The sequence below is a fragment of the Mytilus californianus genome, unplaced genomic scaffold (assembly GCF_021869535.1).
Source record: "Mytilus californianus isolate M0D057914Y unplaced genomic scaffold, xbMytCali1.0.p SCAF_7, whole genome shotgun sequence".
NCBI classification, from domain to species: Eukaryota; Metazoa; Mollusca; class Bivalvia; order Mytilida; family Mytilidae; genus Mytilus; species Mytilus californianus.
In genome coordinates, this window is record NW_026262723.1 from 76,870,420 (window position 1) to 76,890,826 (window position 20,407).

Genomic DNA, 20,407 nt, shown 5'->3' on the forward strand with positions numbered 1-20,407 from the left:
CCCTTATATAAATACATCAAGAAAATTAGATAATAGCAAAAATAAATCCCTGCGTATTTGGCTAAAAAGGAACTTACTGTATCAGTACAAGCTTCTATATATTTACAGCTGGTGCAGGAAACCTTTCCTCCCTTCTTGATCTGAACGAACCTTCCTCTCCTGCAAAACCAAAACCTGACACTAGCACTGCACCATCTACAGATATACTGGATGAAGAATTGTTAGCTTTAGGTAATATGGTACATATATAAGCTTGGTGTAGTTACATTTGTATTTATTTGATGATTTCAGTCATATATATCAAGTTTCATATATAAAGTATGATTTGTTTTCAGTATCTTGTAAAATAAAAGGAGGGGGAAATAATATTCATGAATTTAACATTAAAATTATTTTTGTCAGACTTCTAAAAGATTTTGTGTTCTGAACACAGTTTTGAATGATGGCATCGGACATTTTTTCATATGTCTTCAGCTATTGATAGAAACCTCTAAATTTCTGTATTGGTAGATATAGAAATTTATATCCTTCAACCTTATATGAATAAAAAATATGTTCAGTAAACTCCATTGAGACTACGATCAAACTAGACAATGTAACAAAAAGGGCATGTAAATCTTAACATACAGTTGTCAGTGGTGAACTGATTCCTAATTATGAATATTATCTGTTTAAAATTGAAGGTTCATTAACTGTTCTATCTTTTAAAGTAGAATATTGGATAAAAATTTATAGTGAAACTAGCTGTATAATATGGAGATATTTACCACCAGCTTTTATGAATGTTCCTTTTTTCCATTTAAAAATAAATGGTACTCATATATTTTAAAAGTGAGTCTGCTATCTCTTGAAGCAGTTTTACTATTGCTCATATATTTTAACATTAAAAATAGTACATGTATAAGACTTCCTCCAATAAATGCTATTTCAGACTACCTTCCTTCACTCTCAATTGGTTGTTTTAGAATCTGTGGCTAACTTCATTGTTCATGCACCAAGATGAAAATTGATGAACACTTTAGCTCCACATGCATTATGCATTAGATTCTAAGAGAGGTGAATTGGAAATACCTTTCCTAGAAATGCGCCATTAATATTTGTATGTTTTGACAGTTCTGTGTTGTTTTTTTGACACCTTAAAATAATTTCTTGCAGGTTTGGGTGACAGTAAAACAGATGACTCTAATAAAAGTAATACATTATTAGGAGATCTAGATGATATATTTTCAGCTGTAACACAACAGAACACAGTAAGTTATGTATCAGTTTGTAATTTTCTGGGTTTACAATTATTGAGATGAAAAGGTAATTTTGATTTTCAATAACTTTGGAGGCATTATCCTATTCTCTATTGATTTTCTTATGTCTGTAAAGTTACTGAAAATTAAGAAAGAATAAGAAAGGAAGGGTAGAAAAGGTAAATTCCCTTCAGAAAGAAATGAATACACTTTACAATTTATTATAGATTGAAATAATTGAGTTGTGTGTAAAGCTAGTTGCAGTCATTATATATTCATTACCCTTTACCATTGTTGACAGGTACCAGCCTCACAAACAGGATTACAGTCATTATATATTCATTACCCTTTAACATTGTTCACAGGTACCAGCCTCACAAACATGATTACAGTCATTATATATTCATTACCCTTTACCATTGTTCACAGGTACCAGCCTCACAAACAGGATTACAGTCATTTTATAGTCATTACCTTTAATGTTGTTGACAGGTACTAGCCTAACAAACAGGATTACAGTCATTATATATTTATTACCCTTTAACATTGTTCACAGGTACCAGCCTCACAAACATGATTACAGTCATTATATATTCATTACCCTTTGCCATTGTTCACAGGTACCAGCCTCACAAACAGGATTACAGTCATTTTATATTCATTACCTTTAATGTTGTTGACAGGTACTAGCCTAACAAACAGGATTACAGTCATTATATATTCATTACCCTTTACCATTGTTGACAGGTACCAGCCTCACAAACAGGATTACAGTCATTATATATTCATTACCCTTTAACATTGTTGACAGGTACCAGCCTCACAAACATGATTACAGTCATTATATATTCATTACCCTTTACCATTGTTCACAGGTACCAGCCTCACAAACAGGATTATAGTCATTTTATATTCATTACCTTTAATGTTGTTGACAGGTACCAGCCTAACAAACAGGATTACAGTCATTATATATTCATTACCCTTTAACATTGTTGACAGGTACCAGCCTCACAAACAGGATTACAGACAACCAATATTTTTTCTATGCCATCCATGCAAGGAGGAACATTCCAATCTCAACCATTAAACCAGTTTAACACAGGACAACCTACACAATTATCAACACAACAGGTTCAAAGGCCACCACAATCTGTATACAATAGCCAAACATTCTCACAACCTCAACAACCATCCCAAGGCTGGAGCTTTACAGGTAGGTTTGAATAAAAGTGATGTAAATAATTGGTCAATCATACATTATAGTTTTCTCACAATAAATGTGTTTTAGCACTGTGGTCAGACATTTAACCACAGAAGAGCATACCAATTTATATTGTTTCTAAATATCTTAGTATTTGAGTTTTTTTTTGTGTAGTTGTACAAATATTTTGAATATATTTTGATCAAAATGTAATTTAGGTTTCCCATTGCAAAACGTAGACGTTGTCATTTCTTCATTTGGAAAAGTTCATCGAAAGCATTGGACTGTGCATTTCAAACATTGTGTCTGTTACAGTTTACATAGGAATTTTAAAGTTGTGTGGATCAACAAACGTTTGTGCTCGATGGAACACAGTTTCTAGTTCCAAAATGATTTATTTTATAGGTACTCCTACTGTAGCACCAAGTCAACAGAATAAAACAGCTCAACAGTCCACTACCACTACATCAATGGGTGATATTGATCTTTTAGGACAGTCTTTGATGCAGCAAAGTTTACCTAAAGATTACATCAAACCAATACCGTACGTTATAGATAAACAACTAGTCAATTTATTTAGAAATTGGTCGTAAACTCTTTAAAAAGTCCTCCTCTGGCCAATGTTATCAAATATCTGAATGTTTCTTGGGTTTGTAAATTATATCTGGGGATAAGAACTATTCACAAACACGAAAACTAGACAGAGAGGTCAGCATATGTTTTTGTTTTATACAAGATCAACAATTAAGTGAACATATTCGAAATCATCAGTTGACTCATTGTTGGAGCTATTGCATTAAGGTCAAGGTACAGTAAATGGGCTGTGTGACAGTTTTTTGTTAAATTTTTTTCCACACAACTTTGGCTTGTTTTACTAGAACTGAAAATTGAAAAAATTACCAGCTAGATAAGATCTTAAAATATTTCATGGTGGAAGTCGTCAGTTGACTACTGTTTGGAGTTTTTGGCCTGAAATGGAGATTTTTGTGTTTTTGATTATAATCTTTAAAACTGTCATAAATAGCGGTAGAGAGAAAAGTAAACAGAAAAAGTCATTAAGGATGTATAGCCCTTCATCTGTTAATTTACTCATTAATGGAGTTAGAAAACTGGGTTGTGAAGGAAAAATCTGGTTATTAGAATGGTGAAGTACGGCTGGTGGGAGGGCGGTCAGGCACTGCTAACACTATCATTGCAATAACTTATTAACGGTTTATTTAATGCTTTTTAAATTTTGATATTTTGTAAATGATGACAAAAAGGTCAAATTGTGTTGTTTTTTTGCAGTAACTTATGAACTGTCCTACAATTTATCTGTTTTAATTACTGAAATATTACTGATTGGATTCTTTCAAAATAGGAAACATTTGTAAAAAAACACATAAAATCTGTTAAAAACTTTATTGAATTTGTCTTCAAATCTTAAAATCTCCAATTTCATATCATTAGATTTGTTTAGGAGTTAGTGGTGAAATAAATTTACTATACACTGCATCTTGAAAATTGTTATAAATAGAAACTGTTATCAGCAAAAATGATCAGCAAGACAAAATCTATGTACAAGTCAATGTCACTATAGTAGTTTTTGTCTCGCCTGCCACGAAAGTTGCAGTATGCGAGACATAGATATTACTATCTGCCTGCAGTGGTGGCGACAACAATGTTAACTATATGTATTAAGCTTAATATTTCAGAAGGTAGAAGACCTGGATGCTTCATACCTTGTATGTAGATACCTTATGTTACGAAGTTTTCATCTTTCATATGTCCATTGTCATTGACCTCATTTTCATGGTTCAGTGGCTGCTTGAAAAAAAATTACAGTATTTTTGTCATGTGAATTTCTCACTTATTATGAGTGATAGGATAACTACATTTGGTATATGGGTTCCTTGCAAAGCCCACATGTCCTAACATGATACTTGTCATAAAACCTTCATGTTACAGACTTTCAACATAATTCAATGATAAGTAAATAAGGCTAGACATTTCAGCGTGTACATTTTTGTTATAAGCAAGTAATAGCATACAAGATTCTTGAGTTTGGATGTTATCCATAAGATAAATTAAATTTTGCCAGGTTTGTGCTGGTGTAATCACAAATAAAACCTGAAGATTCATTATGTTTAAAACAAACACAAGTTGACCACATCAATCCATCCTCTTCCCTTATCAGTACTTTACTATCCTGTCCATCTTTTGATATTACTATTATTCTATGAGAGTTCTTGTCTGCTACAATTATGTTACCAAAAATATCTGTACAAAGTCCCATTTGTCCAGATAAATCCTTTTTATATTGCCAGATTTGTTTACCTGATCCATCAATACAGTGTACTGCATTTTCATAGTCACTATAGATTACTTTGTCATTACAGTATACAAGGTTATACAGGTCTGATTTACTCTGAACTCTTATTGACTTCAGTGTCTTTCCTTCCAAGTCTATAATAAGGATTTCATTATCACAAAAACCTACAGCAAGAGATTTATTGGAGAATGCTAAACCCCTACATTCCTTGTCTAATGTGATAATTTTGGTAACTGTGTTATTCTTCATATTGAAAATCTTAATAGCTTCCTCTTCAAAATAAGTTATGGCAATAGTGTTCTGATTGATCTGTGTGACATTTAAGGCTTTGCCATATATTGGTAATTGTTTCTCGAGTTTGCCATCACAATTAAGTAGATTAACTTGGCCACAGTATTCAACCACTAAAACCTTCCCATCCATCAGACAAATCATGTCACTGATGAATTCATCCAGTTTTATCTCTTTCTTTTTTTCAATATTCATTTTCATGTTGTGTATGTTGGATAGATCTTGTGACTGTACTTGTGCTTCCCTTCTAATGTTTGTTTTTCTGGTCATGTCTATTTCTACCTTAACAACCAATACATCTCCAAATAATTCTAATGATTGTAATTTGCTTAGTATCTTTTCTATCTCATCACTTTGTCTCATTTTGATGTCAACTTTTTTGGCCCTATCATCTTTTTCCAGATCTTCAATATATTGTTGACATTGATGTACTTTTTGTTCAATCTGATGTACACCTAGAAATGATTGGAGTTTTGAAGTATTATATTTTGTGACTGTATTTAAATTTTCCTTCATTTCCTTCAAATTTTTCTTTTCCCTTCAATTTCGGATATGAAATCTGTTGCTTTTGGTTTTTCTTGATTCCAAATGGTATTTGTTTCTTGGTATAACTTTTTCTCCAAGTGGTCTAAATGTTTATTTATTTCCTTTCGAATTTTTTCAATTGATTTCTGTATTCTTATATACTGTTGTTCTGTTGTGTTGATGTTTTTTGATTTGTTTTCCACTAATTGGTCCAAAGAATATGATATGGAATTTATGTATCTTTCTACAGATTCCTTTGATTTTTATACGACCGCTAAAAATTTTTGCGGTCGTATATTGGTATGACGTTGGTGTCGTCGTCGTCCGAAGACACATTGGTTTTAGCACTATAACTTTAGTTTAAGTGACCGGATCTCTATGAAATTTTACCATAAGGTTAAATACCACAAAAGGAAGGTTGGGATTGATTTTGGGGGTTATGGTACCAACAGTTAAGGAATAAAGGGTCAAAAAGGGGCCAAAAATAAGCATTTTCTAGTTTCCAGACAATAACTTGTGGAATGGTGTATGGATCTCTCTGAAATTATACCACAAGTTTCCATACCACAAAGGGTTGGTAAGGATTTGCTTTGGGGGGTTTTGGCTCAAACTGTTTAGGAATTAGGGGCAAAAAAGGGGCAAAAACAAGGTTGTCCTGGTTAATGGACAAATACTTTAGTACAAAACATAATTTAAAGCAGTGTAAGGGAGATAAATCAAATACATCATTTGAATTACCTCCCTTACACTGCTTTTAAATTATGTTTAAAGAAATGCATATTTATAAAGGAAGACCAGTAAAAATATCTGCAAATGTTGCATCTTTTTATTTTTTACAAAAAAATCCATATGAAAGATTTGACACCATATTTTAAATTCTATTATAAAATAGATAATAGATTAAGTTAGCACTATGGTAAATTTAAATGGGTAATTATGGTTGCAAATTCCATTGGAAATTTGAATTGAGATTATGACCATATCTTGAGGGAAAGAATTTTTTTGGGGGAGAAGGGGGGGGGGGGGTAAAAAGAAATTGTCGGGGGGTCAATTTTTTCTCATTTCAGATTTCAGAAATTAAAAAGAATTATTCTTCAAATATTATTTTTTTTCAAATTTCAATTATTGAAAAATTTCAAGAAGTAATCTTTAATTGCACAGTATGGCGCATTAGATTTGTAAAATCTTTGACCACATTTATTTATTTGTTATGCCGAACCTGACCATGTAATTTTGGGTCCAGTTTTCAAATTGGTCTACATTAAGGTCCAAAGGGTCCAAAATTAAACTTAGTTTGATTTTAACAAAATTTGAATATATGGGGTTCTTTGATATGCTGAATCTAAACATGTATTTAGATTTTTGATTTTGGGCCCAGTTTTCAAGTTGGTCCAAATTGGGGTCCAAAATTAAACTTTGTTGGATTTCAACAAAAATTGAATATATGGGGTTCTTTGATATGCTGAATCTAACCATGTATTTAGATTTTTTATTTGTGGACCCTGTTATCAAATTGGTTCATATTGAGGTCAAAAGGGTCCAAAATTAAACTTTGTTTGATTTCATCAAAAATTGAATTATTGGGGTTCTTTGATATGCCAAATCTAACCATGTATTTAGATTTTTAATTTTGGGTCCCGTTTTTTAAATTGGTCTACATTAAGGTCCAAAGGGTCCAAAATTAAACTTAGTTTGATTTTAACAAAAATTGAATTCTTGGGGTTCTTTGATATGCTGAATCTAAACATGTGTTTAGATTTTTGATTATGAGCCCAGTTTTCAAGTTGGTCCAAGTTGGGGTCCAAAATTAAACTTTGTTCGATTACAACAAAAATTGAATATATGGGGTTCTTTGATATGCTGAATCTAACCATGTATTTTGATTTTTGGGCCCTGTTATCAAATTGGTCCACATTGAGGTCAAAAGTGTCCAAAATTAAACTTTGTTTGATTTCATCAAAAATTCTTTGGATTCTTTGATATGCTGAATCTAACCATGTATTTAGATTTTGGATATTGGACCATAATAGGTAAATAAAAAAATTTTTAAGTTCTTAGACCACATTCATTCTGTGTCAGAAACCTATGCTGTGTCAAATATTTAATCACAATCCGAATTCAGAGCTGTTTCAAGCTTGAATGTTGTGTCCATACTTGCCCCAACTGTTCAGGGTTCGACCTCTGCGGTCGTATCAAGCTGCGCCCAGCGGAGCATTTTATTCCATTATGGTTTCCTCCACTACACCTGGTAAACTTTTTATTCTTGTACATTTTGAGTGAATAGTGGAAACACATTCATCACAGCAGGGCAATAAATGACTGGAACAATACAAGTTTAACTCTTTACTATGTTTGTCACATTCTGTTTTAATAGCTTGCATGGATGGTTCATAACTTTTGATTTCAATGGTCTTGTGATCATGTTTTCCTTTGGATCTTGTGTGATGACCAGAACATGTTGAGCATAATCCTGCATCACAGTTGTAGCAGCAACTGTTAGCTTTAGCTATTGTTTTTCCTTCTTGACAAGGTCCACATGGTATATTCAGGTGATTCCATGAACTAGACATGTACAAATCATAAAGGATTTAGCCTTCTTTGCACTGTCAACATGGTTCAGCCAAAGCCTAAACATATAAAAATTATAAGTTACTTATTCTGATTGTCACAGTCCACATAAGACAGCCATGAACTAAACATATAAAAGTTGTAAGTTATTTAGGCTACTTTGCAAGGTGAATATGGTTCAGCTATTATGTAAGCATTTGCAAAAAGTAACTTAATTAGCCAAATGGAAAGTGTCACATAGTTGGTACTCATTTTACTTGTGACTTATCTGTGTTATATTGGGGTTTTCCTAAGCAAATCATGGACTTTAACATTGCTTCATATGGGAGTGGGGTGTATCATTTTGTGAGCTTTGCTTGCAGTAATACAGTACAAGGGTTTATTGTAAAAGTATTGGTGATTTTTATATGAAGATCTTCAATCTCTTTGTATCTGTGGCCATGGTAAAATACAAAATATATTGTATGTCAGCTGATCGGCAACATCAAGATTTGATCTGGCTGTTCCAATCATACTACCACATCAGATACTTTTTATGAATGAGTTACCACTGGTAAATAGGTGTAAATGACGTCTTTGAACAATTGACTCTAACTGTGATATAATACCATAAGCCATAAGCATTGTTCAGTAAATTGAATGAACACGAAAGTTAAACATGTTTGTGGGTGCACCAACCCTCCCCTGACCTAGGACAGTGGTGTAACAGCACAACATAAGAACAAACTATAAAAATCAGTTGAAAAGGGTTTAACTCATCAGATTGATACAAAGCAAAAATTAAAACAACTAAAAAAAGATACAAAATACAGTTCTGAAGTACTGGAAGTTACTGAAAGCTAGTTTAAAGCCAATACCAACTAACAATAAAAATCATGTAATCTATAGACTAAAATATCAATCAGTACACATCCAACTTCCAATGGATTTAATGTTAACAAGTATATAATACTTTGATTTGGGCAAAAGTCACATATGTTCATACAATAACCCTATACAGCATTGTTTACACTTATTTTTGGGTAACTGATGATAATCCTCCAGAAAAATTAGTATTTGTCCATTTAGGATTTTACACAATTTAAAAAAAATGGTTAATTTTGCTCTATAGTTTCTTAACAGTTAGCCATTAATTTTACCAGTTTTAAGTGTCATGTTTTCTCCATTTAATACCATACAAAATGTAAGAAAATAATAAGACCAAATAAAGGCCTCGCCAGCTCGTTATCACATACCCTTTTACATTGTCAAAATAGAAAGAATAAAAAACTTTTCCACTGAATACCTTGTCACTTCATCTGTTTTGTATCACCTTTTCCCAAAATGTCAGCTGACAAGGAAGTTAAAAATGGTTTTACCTAATACAGGTAACTAGTAAAAATTAAATGGCATACATGTAGATCAAACCTGATCCAGTTATTCAGTAAACATTTGAATGACACTGATTATAGCAGTGAATATGATATATATTAAAAAAAAACATGCTTTAATAAAAATTTTAAGTCATTATGATCCTTCAAATTTAACACAAAAACATGAATAAGGGTTATATACCTGAATGGCTAATTTTGACTATAAAACATGTGTACATAGACTTTCTTTTAGAAATTTGGCAATCAAACAACACCAGAGCAAAGGGAAAACCTGTGATGAAGGAAAAAGGATAATAAGAAATATGAAATAAAAAACAATTAAACATCACTCTATCTTATCTCACTTTTTATGCCCCCGCCGCAGCGGTGGGGGCATTAAGTTTTACCCTTGTCCGTCTGTACGTACGTACGTCCCACAATTGGTTTCCGTTCTCTAACTTGAGTTTGCCTCAACCAAATGTTATGAAACTTATACACAATGCTTATTACCACAAAACACAGATCAAGTTTGAATTTTGTTGGCGTCACTTTAACCGTTCTAGAGTTATGCCCCTTTATAAATGGAAAAATTGCAAAATTTTTAGTTTCCGTTCTCTAACTTAAGTTTGCCTCAACCAAATGTTATGAAACTTTTACACAAGGCTTATTACCACAAAACACAGATCAAGTTTGAATTTTGGTGGCGTCACTTTAACCGTTCTAGAGTTATGCCCCTTTATGAATGGAAAAATTGCAAAATTTTTAGTTTCCGTCCTCTAACTTAAGTTTGCCTCAACCAAATGTTATGAAACTTATACACAAGGCTTATTACCACAAAACACAGATCAAGTTTGAATTTTGGTGGTGTCACTTCAACCGTTCTAGAGTTATGCTCCTTTATAAATGGAAAAAATTGTAAAATTTTTATTTTCTTCTAAATATCAAGTTATTTTTTAAAATTGGAGTTATCTTCCTTTGTCCATGATTATAGTTGAATCAACTACAATCAATGCTTTATACAATGCAATGTTTAATTTTGACTTCCACTAATAAAACACAGATCAAGTTGAATTTAGGTAGTGTCACTTTAACCATTATTGAGTTATGCCCCTTTATAAATAGAAAAATTGCTGAATTTTTAGTTTCTGTTCTCTACTTAAGTTAGCCTCAACCAAATGTTATGAGACTTACACACAAAACTCAGATCAAGTTCAAATTTGGGTAGCGTCACTTTTACTGTTCTTCAGTTATGTCCCTTTATAACTATATGATATGCAAGCGGGGGCATCATCTGTGTCCACATGTGGACACTATCCACATTTATTTTCATATGCTCTATGCTTCCGTGTAGATTATCAAGGTCATGATTCATAAATTTGGCACCAAAACATGTCAGTTAATTAGCAGCCAAATTTTTCAATCAGCAATCACTGTATGAAATTTTATTCAAAGTATCAAAAGTTTACATTGATCTTATCTACATTTACAGGCTTTATAAACAACATCAAGGTAAAATAGGATGTTACATTCTGTTTTCTACCTATGAAAGAATTTGGTAAAGGTTTTATTGCAAAAGAAATAAACCTTTTCTGGGAGGGAAAAAGGGGGGGGGGGTATAATTTAAAAAAAAATATAGGTTGCTAAATTTATAATCTTTCCAAAGATAGCTTGAAGATAAATGTCCTGACATAAAAGAATATAAATGCTGCCGAAAAAATTACCCCCCTCAGAGTATCAAATAGTCCTCCCCTAACCATGACCTTTGCCATTTTTGTCGAGCCTGCGACTTTTGTCGCAGAAAGCTCGACATAGGGATAGTGATCCGGCGGCGGTTACGGCGGCGGCGGCGTTAGCTAACTTCTTAAAAGATAATATTTTAGAGGGTGAAAGACCTGGATGCTTCATACTTTGTATATGGATGCCTCATGTTACGAAGTTTCCGTCAGTCACATGTCCAATGTCCTTGACCTCATTTTCATGGTTCAGTGACTACTTGAAAAAAAAGTTAAGATTTTTTGTAATGTTAAATTCTCTCTTATTATTAGGAATAGGATAACTATATTTGGTATGTGCGTACCTTGCAAGGTCCTCGTGCCCGTCAGACAGTTTTCACTTGACCTCGACCTCATTTCATGGATCAGTGAACAAGGTTAAGTTTTGGTGGTCAAGTCCATATCTCAGATACTATAAGCAATAGGTCTAGTATATTCGGTGTATGGAAGGACTGTAAGGTGTACATGTCCAACTGGCAGGTGTCATCTGACCTTGACCTCATTTTCATGGTTCAGTGGTTATAGTTAAGTTTTTGTGTTTTGGTCTGTTTTTCTTATACTGTATGCAATAGGTCTACTATATTTGGTGTATGGAAGGATTGTAAGGTGTACATGTCTAGCTGGCAGGTGTCATCTGACCTTGACCTGATTTTCATGGTTCAGTGGTTTAATAGTTAAGTTTTTGTGTTTTGGTCTGTTTTTCTTATACTGTATGCAATAGGTCTACAATATTTTGTGTATGGAAGGATTGTAAGGTGTACATGTCTAGCTGGCAGGTGTCATCTGACCTTGACCTCATTTTCATGGTTCAGTGGTCATAGTTGAGTTTTTGTGTTTTGGTCTTTTTTTCTAATACTGCTTGCAATAGGTCTACTATATTTGGTGTATGGAATGATTGTAAGGTGTACATGTCTAGCTGGCAGGTGTCATCTGACCTTGACCTCATTTTCATGATTCAGTGGTCAAAGTTAAGTTTTTGAGATTTGATCTTTTTTTCTAATACTATATGCAATAGTTCAACTACATTTGGTGTATGGAAATATTTTATGATCTATATGTCAGTCACGCAGGTTTTATTTGACCTTGACCTCATTTTCAAGGTTCATTGCTCAGTGTTAAGTTTTTGTGTTTTGGTCTGTTTTTCTTAAACTATAAGCAATAGGTCAACCATATTTGTTGTATGGAAGAATTGTTAGCTGTACATGCCTGCCTAGCATGGTTCATCTGACCTTGACCTCATTTTCATGGTTCATTGGTCAATGTTTAGTTTACTTGGTTAATGTTAAGTTTATGTCACAGTTGTAATAAAGCTTTATATTTAGGACTATCAACATAATATCAATGATTAGTAAAGAAGGCGAGACATTTCAGCGTGTGCACTCTTGTTATATGTTAGGAAGTTTATCAATGCAAAATCTCTTTAGCTTATTGAGGAAAGGAAGGACACTTTTGGTAAGTACTTTACACAGTGTGCAGTTATTTTGTATGGATACATTTTATCCTCATTGTCAATTTTTAAATAAATCTTCATTTTTACAGCCCTCCAGAAAAGAAGACCTTAAATCAGATGTCTACCAGGACCACAGATGGACCATTGTTAGCCACAGTCAGTCCTTTTACAACATCTCAAACCACAGTAACAACATCTACACCTGTCATATCTAGTACCACAGCTGCTCCTGTAATTACTCCCAAACAAGGGGAAGTCCAACCATTAAATGATGTCTTTGTATCTATAGAATCTGTACAACCGGGTAGGTTTGGTGTATGAAATCCATTGCAAAATGCAAATTAATACTTTTTATTGCAATTCCAGTTTGTTTTTACGAACATTCTGAATTATGGTTGCTTTAACAATATACTGTTAAGCAAGTGTTTGATTGTTGCTTGCTTTAAATCCAGTGGCAATTGTAAGGAAGCAATTGTTAAGGAAGTATTATATTATATATTTAAAAGAATTATAGGCAGAATTGAATGCATTCATTTATTATAGCGATTCTGTGTCAACCATTAACATAGGGAGATTAAATGATTTGATTACAGTGCATGGCTATAGAAGCATGTTACTAGAAAGAATAAAATTTTAGTTTAAATTATTGCAACAATCATCCTGACAGGCTATTTACTTTTATATAAACATTGCAATTGTTTTTGAATTGACAGTTATTTGAGTAACATTTTAAGATTTCAGTTACATTGAACTTGTGTTTCCTAGTGGACTAATTTTATGACAAAAAAAATCCTGAATAACTTGTTTTACACATCACCAGATCTGAATGGATTAATACATCAGTTGTAAGAAGTTTTCATTTCAAAATATTATAAAATCTATTGACAATAGAAATGTGGGGTTCCTTGTCAAATGAATATACTTTGTAATGGTTATTGCCTCACCTGCAACAACAGCATGAACAGGTCTAATTATAAATAACTTTTCAATATTAAACATCTGCCATGATTTATTTCTTACATTGCTTTGAAATATTATTTAGTCATCAGCATATTTACCTACAGTTTGTTGTTTCATTGAAAGCTTTCCATTTAGGCGTTTATTCACCAAATGCAACTCATTTGATTATTTATTTTCAAAGGAACATCACCACCTATAAATGCCTATGATAAAAATGGACTGAAAATAGTGATTCATATAGCTAAAAATCATCCAAGAGAAGATGTCCATGTTATGGTTGTGTCAGTGATGAGCACAAATACCAGTGCTGTGAAAAATTTCTCATTTCAAGCTGCAGTTCCTAAGGTATTAATACAGACAAGTTATGTATTAGAAGGGTATCCATGTAGAACTATTTGATAAAAAGGCAAAAATGAAGGACTAATTTTTTCACATAGACTGTCATTGATTCAAAATATAGTCAGTTGTTTGCTTTGTTCATCTTTTTGATTAACTTTAAATTGGCTGGCTTTTGATATCTGTTCACAATCAGGAATCGGTTTTATTGCAAAGGAAAAAGTTTCGTCAGTAAAAATTTGTAAATTAAACACTATTATACTGGCACAATTTCGCTGTTGAAAATATAATTTGTAAAAATCTGTGTTTATATACTGCAAATCTGAGGCAGAAAGAACTTTTTCTTCATAATTGTTATTAAAAGATTATTGCATAATCCCTAACTTGGAAAGCAAGATTTTGTTTTGTTTTTGTTTATTTTATCCTGTCTCATCATATAATTTTTCAAATGCAATAATATGAATACCAATACTTAATAGTTGGTTTGTCTAAATTACAAAAAAATCATGTTCCTACAACTGAAGGGGGGGGGGGGGGGGGGGGGTAAATAATTAAAAAGTGAGCCAGAATAACATTATGCTATGGTTGATTGCATTTTATGTAGTTTTCTTACTTATTTTTTTTATATGATATAATTTGTTCTCTTCTACAATTAATAAATAAAGAAATTGAAAGAAAAACTTGTGAACCAACACCTAAATTTTGTGCTGGTAGAGTTCCCTTAAGTGGATACCAGATAGTATGTGGAGTTGTCAGATAAAAAAAATAAATACTGCTAAATTGTAAGATTTCTAGAAAGGTAACATACAGGCATTTTAGTACATGTTTAAAAATAAATCTAAATTAGGATTTAATTCAATGTGACTAACTTTATCTTTCATTATTCGTTGGTACAATTTAAATTTGTAGGCAATGAAGGTGAAGCTACAGCCTCCATCAGCCACAGATTTACCAGCATATAATCCAATCTTACCTCCAGCAGCAATTACACAGATCATGCTCTTAGCAAATCCTCAAAATGTAAGTTATATCTGATAGGTTTTACCAGGACAGTTATTTGAGGTATTCAAAACATGATTCTCATACTTGTTACTGGAGTTCATCTTCAGTTGTTAATATCACTTTTCATTCAATATATTCCAATTAGACTTTCATATATTCCCCATCATTAATTGATATTACGTCAATTAAAGTTAAAATGGTTCCTTCAGAAAGACATTTTCTGAACTGTGTTAGGCTACACTGACCTAATTCTTAGGTGCATCCTCTGATGCATCTTTCCCATAAAATTATACAATATGATTTTTATTCTTTTTTACACAATAAATTTTCACTGAGAATTCCAATATACTCATTCCCATTAAAAATTATCTAAGAGTTCACATAAGATAAAAAAACCATGAATATTTGATAGATTTGTTTTCTCTTTTTGGTTGAAAGATATTGACAGCTTTAATTGAGACTACATATATTTGTAAATAATTAAAAAAAAAAAGGTATAATTTAGATAAAGAATAAAATTATTTTGTGAAACTTTTGTGGTCAACATTTTCTATTATTTATAAAACAGTATCCCAAGGTAAGTGTGAAGTACTACTCAAGAGCATTTAACATTATATACATAAATCATTCCTTCATTGCTTCGTGTAAAGTAATGCAGCTATTGTATCTTCATTCTGCAATCTGTACATCCATTGTAATAAAGACACATTCCCCATTTCCATTCTCAATTTTATAATTCATACAAATCATCCAGGTCACCAAATTTCCAAGATCATAATCCATTTCACTGACTGTGTGAAATCTCATATTCTATATGTACCGGTATTATTCAAATCATGTTTAATAAAAATATTGCTGCTTCAGTATGAAATAATCATGATCTGTTCACATTCTGTTTTCAAACAGATATATATATTTGGTTACTTCTGAATCATTGTGTATATGTGCATGAGGACCGAGAGAATGTCTCATCTGCTGTCTACAAGACGTAAAGTTTCTGCTAGAAAATCTTGGCTCTTTTCATGGCCCAAAAAATATCTTTTATAAGCCATTGTTAATGTATGGTATCAGTACAAAAATTAGTTTCATGCTTATTAATATTAAAGCCATTAGAAAGAGAAAATTAATGACTTTATTCTTAAAGACATTCAAGGTCACATTTCATGTATAAATAAGTTTAAGACAGTGTATCATTAAGAACTGACAGTGGATTCATAAAAATCAAACAAAAATTGTAATTAGAAATCAGCAATTGAAAATACCTTCATTGCATTTCATTTTATTTCGTTTCATTTCAATATGATTTATTTATTTCTAAGCATGCATTTGTCATATCAAACGCCCTAAAATAAGAAAAATGATATTCAAGATTCTTATAAAACATTGTATTAAAAAAGTAACATGTATTTCCATTTGTTATTTCCTATTGCATTTGATATTTAAATTCTTGAAAGTTTTACACTTATTTTGTTTATTTCAGGAAAGAATCCGATTAAAGTACAAGATAACCTACAGCTTGGACAGTGAAAGCCGCTCAGATGTTGGAGAAGTGGACAATTTCGTGTTTTCATAGCTCTATCAACTTATTTTTTATTTATTTGTCAGTAGAACAACTGGGCATGTGCAAATGAGATGAATGTAGATATCAAAGTATGAATGGTCATTAATTATAAATTTTGACTTTAAAAGTCTATAAATATTGGTGATTTCACCCCTAGTTATCTGTACATTACTTATAAGGAAAAAAAATCACAATTGAATGTGGTCTGCTTTACATATATGCGAATTTTCTTTTGTCTCTCACTCGTTTCCTCTATTTATTCTGTCTTTAATGTTTTCAAGTTTTGTGAAGTATATAGTGCAATAAACACTTGAGCTCAGCTAGACCTGTTTGCTTAATAACTTTTTTCAATAAATACTACTTACATTTCCAATAATATTTGTTTTAGCTATGCAAGTCTTGAATTATTTTTTTCTTGTTGGTTAAGGTAGACACATATATATTTTTTCGTTGTTGAAAAGTAAAAAAAAGATTAAAAAAAGAAAGCAATTTCTCCTTTTAATTAGAACAAAGTGGACGCTGGTATTTTAGTATGTAAGTTTTATGGTGTATCTTGTGATATTGTGCTGTGATATACAATGTAATAATGCCATAACTTTTACTTTAATACTTAAGAGCTGATAATTAAATACTCACAGCATAGACAAGTGCTGTTCATTTACATGAAGGGGACATTATTGAAATAAAGTTAGAAAAGGAATTTTATCTTGTTTTATTTTTAATGCCACAATATTTTGATTAAAACTTCATTATTTCACTTGGATTTATTGATGTTATAATATAAATCAATATCTTTATCTAGTTTCAGCCATTATCTTTCTTTGCACCCTATAAGGTCACTGTTGCAGAATATTTTTTACATAAGACCTATTGCTTTCAACTGGCACCCATCCTCATCAACCTACAACAAATCTTTACCCATTATGTTTTTGGCAATAACATTGAAACTTATAATAAACAGAGAGAAACTGTAACCAGAAAGTTGAAGCTACAAAGAGCCTGTATTGCCGACATGGCATTTTTGCATAAAATTGATACAATGCAATAAGATGGTTTTTGATAGTTTGCAGCAATAATGTAAAGAAAATGGGTGAAAATCATCTTTCAAGGGCAATAACTCCTGTAAGGATTTGACTGATGGTTATGGTCAAATTGTTTTATAATGTCTCCCCTTAGATGAAGGGTGACATTATGTTTTAGTAGTGTTTCTTCTTCTGGTTCTCGTGCAACCCTGTCCTGGAACATAACCATAGTGTAGAACACCACATGCAGGGTGTCGGCTATGCATGACAGTGTGGCAGCTTTGAAGAGAACAATTGAGGTAAATGATAGTGTAGAATTTTCTTTATTGGTAATTGTTAGTGATGAATCCTATACAGCACTTAGGTACAGATCTAGTGTGGTCAAGTTAGATTCAGAGACGATTTTTATATCCGTACTCCATGGTAAGAAGTAGGGGGTTTATAGCTTTAGACCTGTGTGTCTTTTGGTTTCTGGATGATAACTCAAATAATTTATATTAAATTGCAACCGTACTTGGAAATATAATAAGGAAGATCCATATTGATTTTGAGGTGGTCACTTATAACAGTCGAGGTTGTGGTTACTAAAAATGGATCAACATTTGTGAAGGAAAGTTGTTTCCCCATGATTAATCAAATACTGAATATGGGATTGCCACCATAATCATATACACAGTCACATATATTTAGTTGAAGATGCCAATTGATATTGAGGTCAATACCTCAAAGCTAAAGTCAAGTTACTAATAATAGACTAAAATTTGCGCAAAAAAGTGGTTTCCAGATGCTAAATCAAATACTACATATAGGAGTAAAACTAATTGAAAATAGGGTCACATATAATTAAAGAAAGATCCTGATTGATTTTTATGTCACTTTGTTGAAAGCCAAGGTCATGGTTACTACAAGTAGAACACAATTTGTGATACTTTAAATTCAGAAATTATTGCATGCATTTATTATTGCGATTTATGAAGAATGGACAATAATGCGAGATTAATTATTGCAATTTAAGGAAATTCTGCATACAGATGCATATATCAGATATCAGAAAGAGAGTTCTAATTAATGCGATACTAACCCAGTCGCACTATTCGCATTAATAAAAACCCTCGCAATAATTTCTGAATTTACAGTTCAGATGCTAGATCATATACTTCTTATTGGATTGCAATATATGGTCACATATAATGTGAGGAAGATCCCTATAGATTTTAAGATTGCTATATCTAGGGTCAAGGTTAAAGTAACTAAAAATAGACCAAATTATGTGCAGAAAAGTGGTTTCAGGATGCTTCATCAAATACTACATATGGGACTGCACCACTATGATGTCATCACATTTAATAAGAGGAAGATCCCTATTGATTTACAAGTCACTTGGTCTGATGTTAAGGTCATATTTACCCCAGAATTGTGTAAGACGATAATACTTCTTAGTAAATAGGAAAACTATGCCATCAAGTCTCTGTAAGCTTTCCCCCTTTATATCGGGCCATAGGGTATTAGAGCTTGCTCACTAAAGGTTCTTTAATCGGGTAAAAGTTAACTAGTGATTAGAAAAGCTCACTTGGCAGGTGAACTAAAAATGATCAGCAAACAAATTAGTCTGCATTACAAAATTATCTATTGACATCTTATAGTTATTTTCTTTGAAAGACAATTTTCACTTTTGGCTATTTCATTGAAAAAATTAATAGAGAGAAGCTTTAAACAGCAAAAAAAAAGAATAACATCTTCAAATCAGTCAACGCATTCTAATTGGTCAAATGACAATGTTAAACAATTTTTTTGATTTTTGGAAATTTTCTTGAAAACTATAATAGATAGAGAGTAACTGCAAGCAGCATTAATAATCAGCAAGTTAAGATCTACAAATAAGTCAAACATAACAGAAATTGTCTATAGACTCTTTAAGGGATTTTTTTATGTTAAATAATGCTTTTTACCCTGCAGAAATTACTAGAAAGAAAAGATCTACAAATAAATACAAAATAGAGGAAATTGTTGATTGAAAGGAGTAGTTGTCCTTAAATAACTATTTTTCCTGAACTTTGCATTATTTGCAAATATTTTTAAAACTATAGTAGACAGAGGGAAACAATAATCTTTGAAGGCAAAAAAAGATCATCAAGATTAAATCTAAAAACAAATGAACATGAACAAAATCATCAATTGACTCCTTACATTACTAGTTATCCAGTTAACACTATAGTAAAATCTTTATTGATTTTATTTATACTTAGATTGATTTTGTTTTGGAAACTTTCAAACATATGCTATAGACATGTATGTACAGTTGAATACCTATGATCCTATATCCAGTCAATACTGTTTACTTATACTTTGGCATTGCACAAGGTCATGCGATTTTCAGACTGTTTATGACGTCTTTGGAATAAATCTGTTGGATGTGTACTGATTGATACTTTAGTCTGGGAGAACATGATTTATTTAATATTTGTAATTGGCATTGAACTAGCCTTCAGTAACTGTGAGTACTCTTATATCAGTGCTTTGTAACTATTGTTTTTATGTTAATTGTTTTGTTGTGCTTTGTACAGATCTATTGATTTAAGCCAATTGTCACTGATTTTTAGTTTGTTCTTATGTTGACGTGTTACACATTGTTCCAGAAAAGGGGAGGTTTGAGTGCTCACAAACATGTTTTACCAACCACATCTTTGTGTGCCTGACCCAAGTCAGGAGCCAGTAATTCAGTGGTTGTCATCGGTTCATGACTGTAATAGTTGTTTTTTCCTAAACTGAAATGTTATAAATAAGGCCATTAGTTTTCTAGTTTGAAAAGGTTTCA

General features: G+C 32.0%; 1 protein-coding gene across 2 annotated transcripts in view; it reads left to right on the forward strand.

Moving 5' to 3' along the window:
- Positions 1-17,327, forward strand: part of LOC127709032 (ADP-ribosylation factor-binding protein GGA2-like) — a 39,178-nt gene extending 21,851 nt beyond the window's left edge. For both annotated transcript variants that reach the window (XM_052214318.1, XM_052214319.1), the window contains 8 exons: positions 109-231; positions 1,156-1,250; positions 2,241-2,454; positions 2,848-2,986; positions 12,801-13,015; positions 13,853-14,016; positions 14,917-15,027; positions 16,490-17,327. In XM_052214318.1, coding sequence (XP_052070278.1) covers positions 109-231; positions 1,156-1,250; positions 2,241-2,454; positions 2,848-2,986; positions 12,801-13,015; positions 13,853-14,016; positions 14,917-15,027; positions 16,490-16,582 — 1,154 coding nt within the window. In that variant the 3' untranslated portion in view covers positions 16,583-17,327. The remainder of the gene's footprint in view (positions 1-108; positions 232-1,155; positions 1,251-2,240; positions 2,455-2,847; positions 2,987-12,800; positions 13,016-13,852; positions 14,017-14,916; positions 15,028-16,489) is intronic.
- Positions 17,328-20,407: the final 3,080 nt, after the last annotated feature.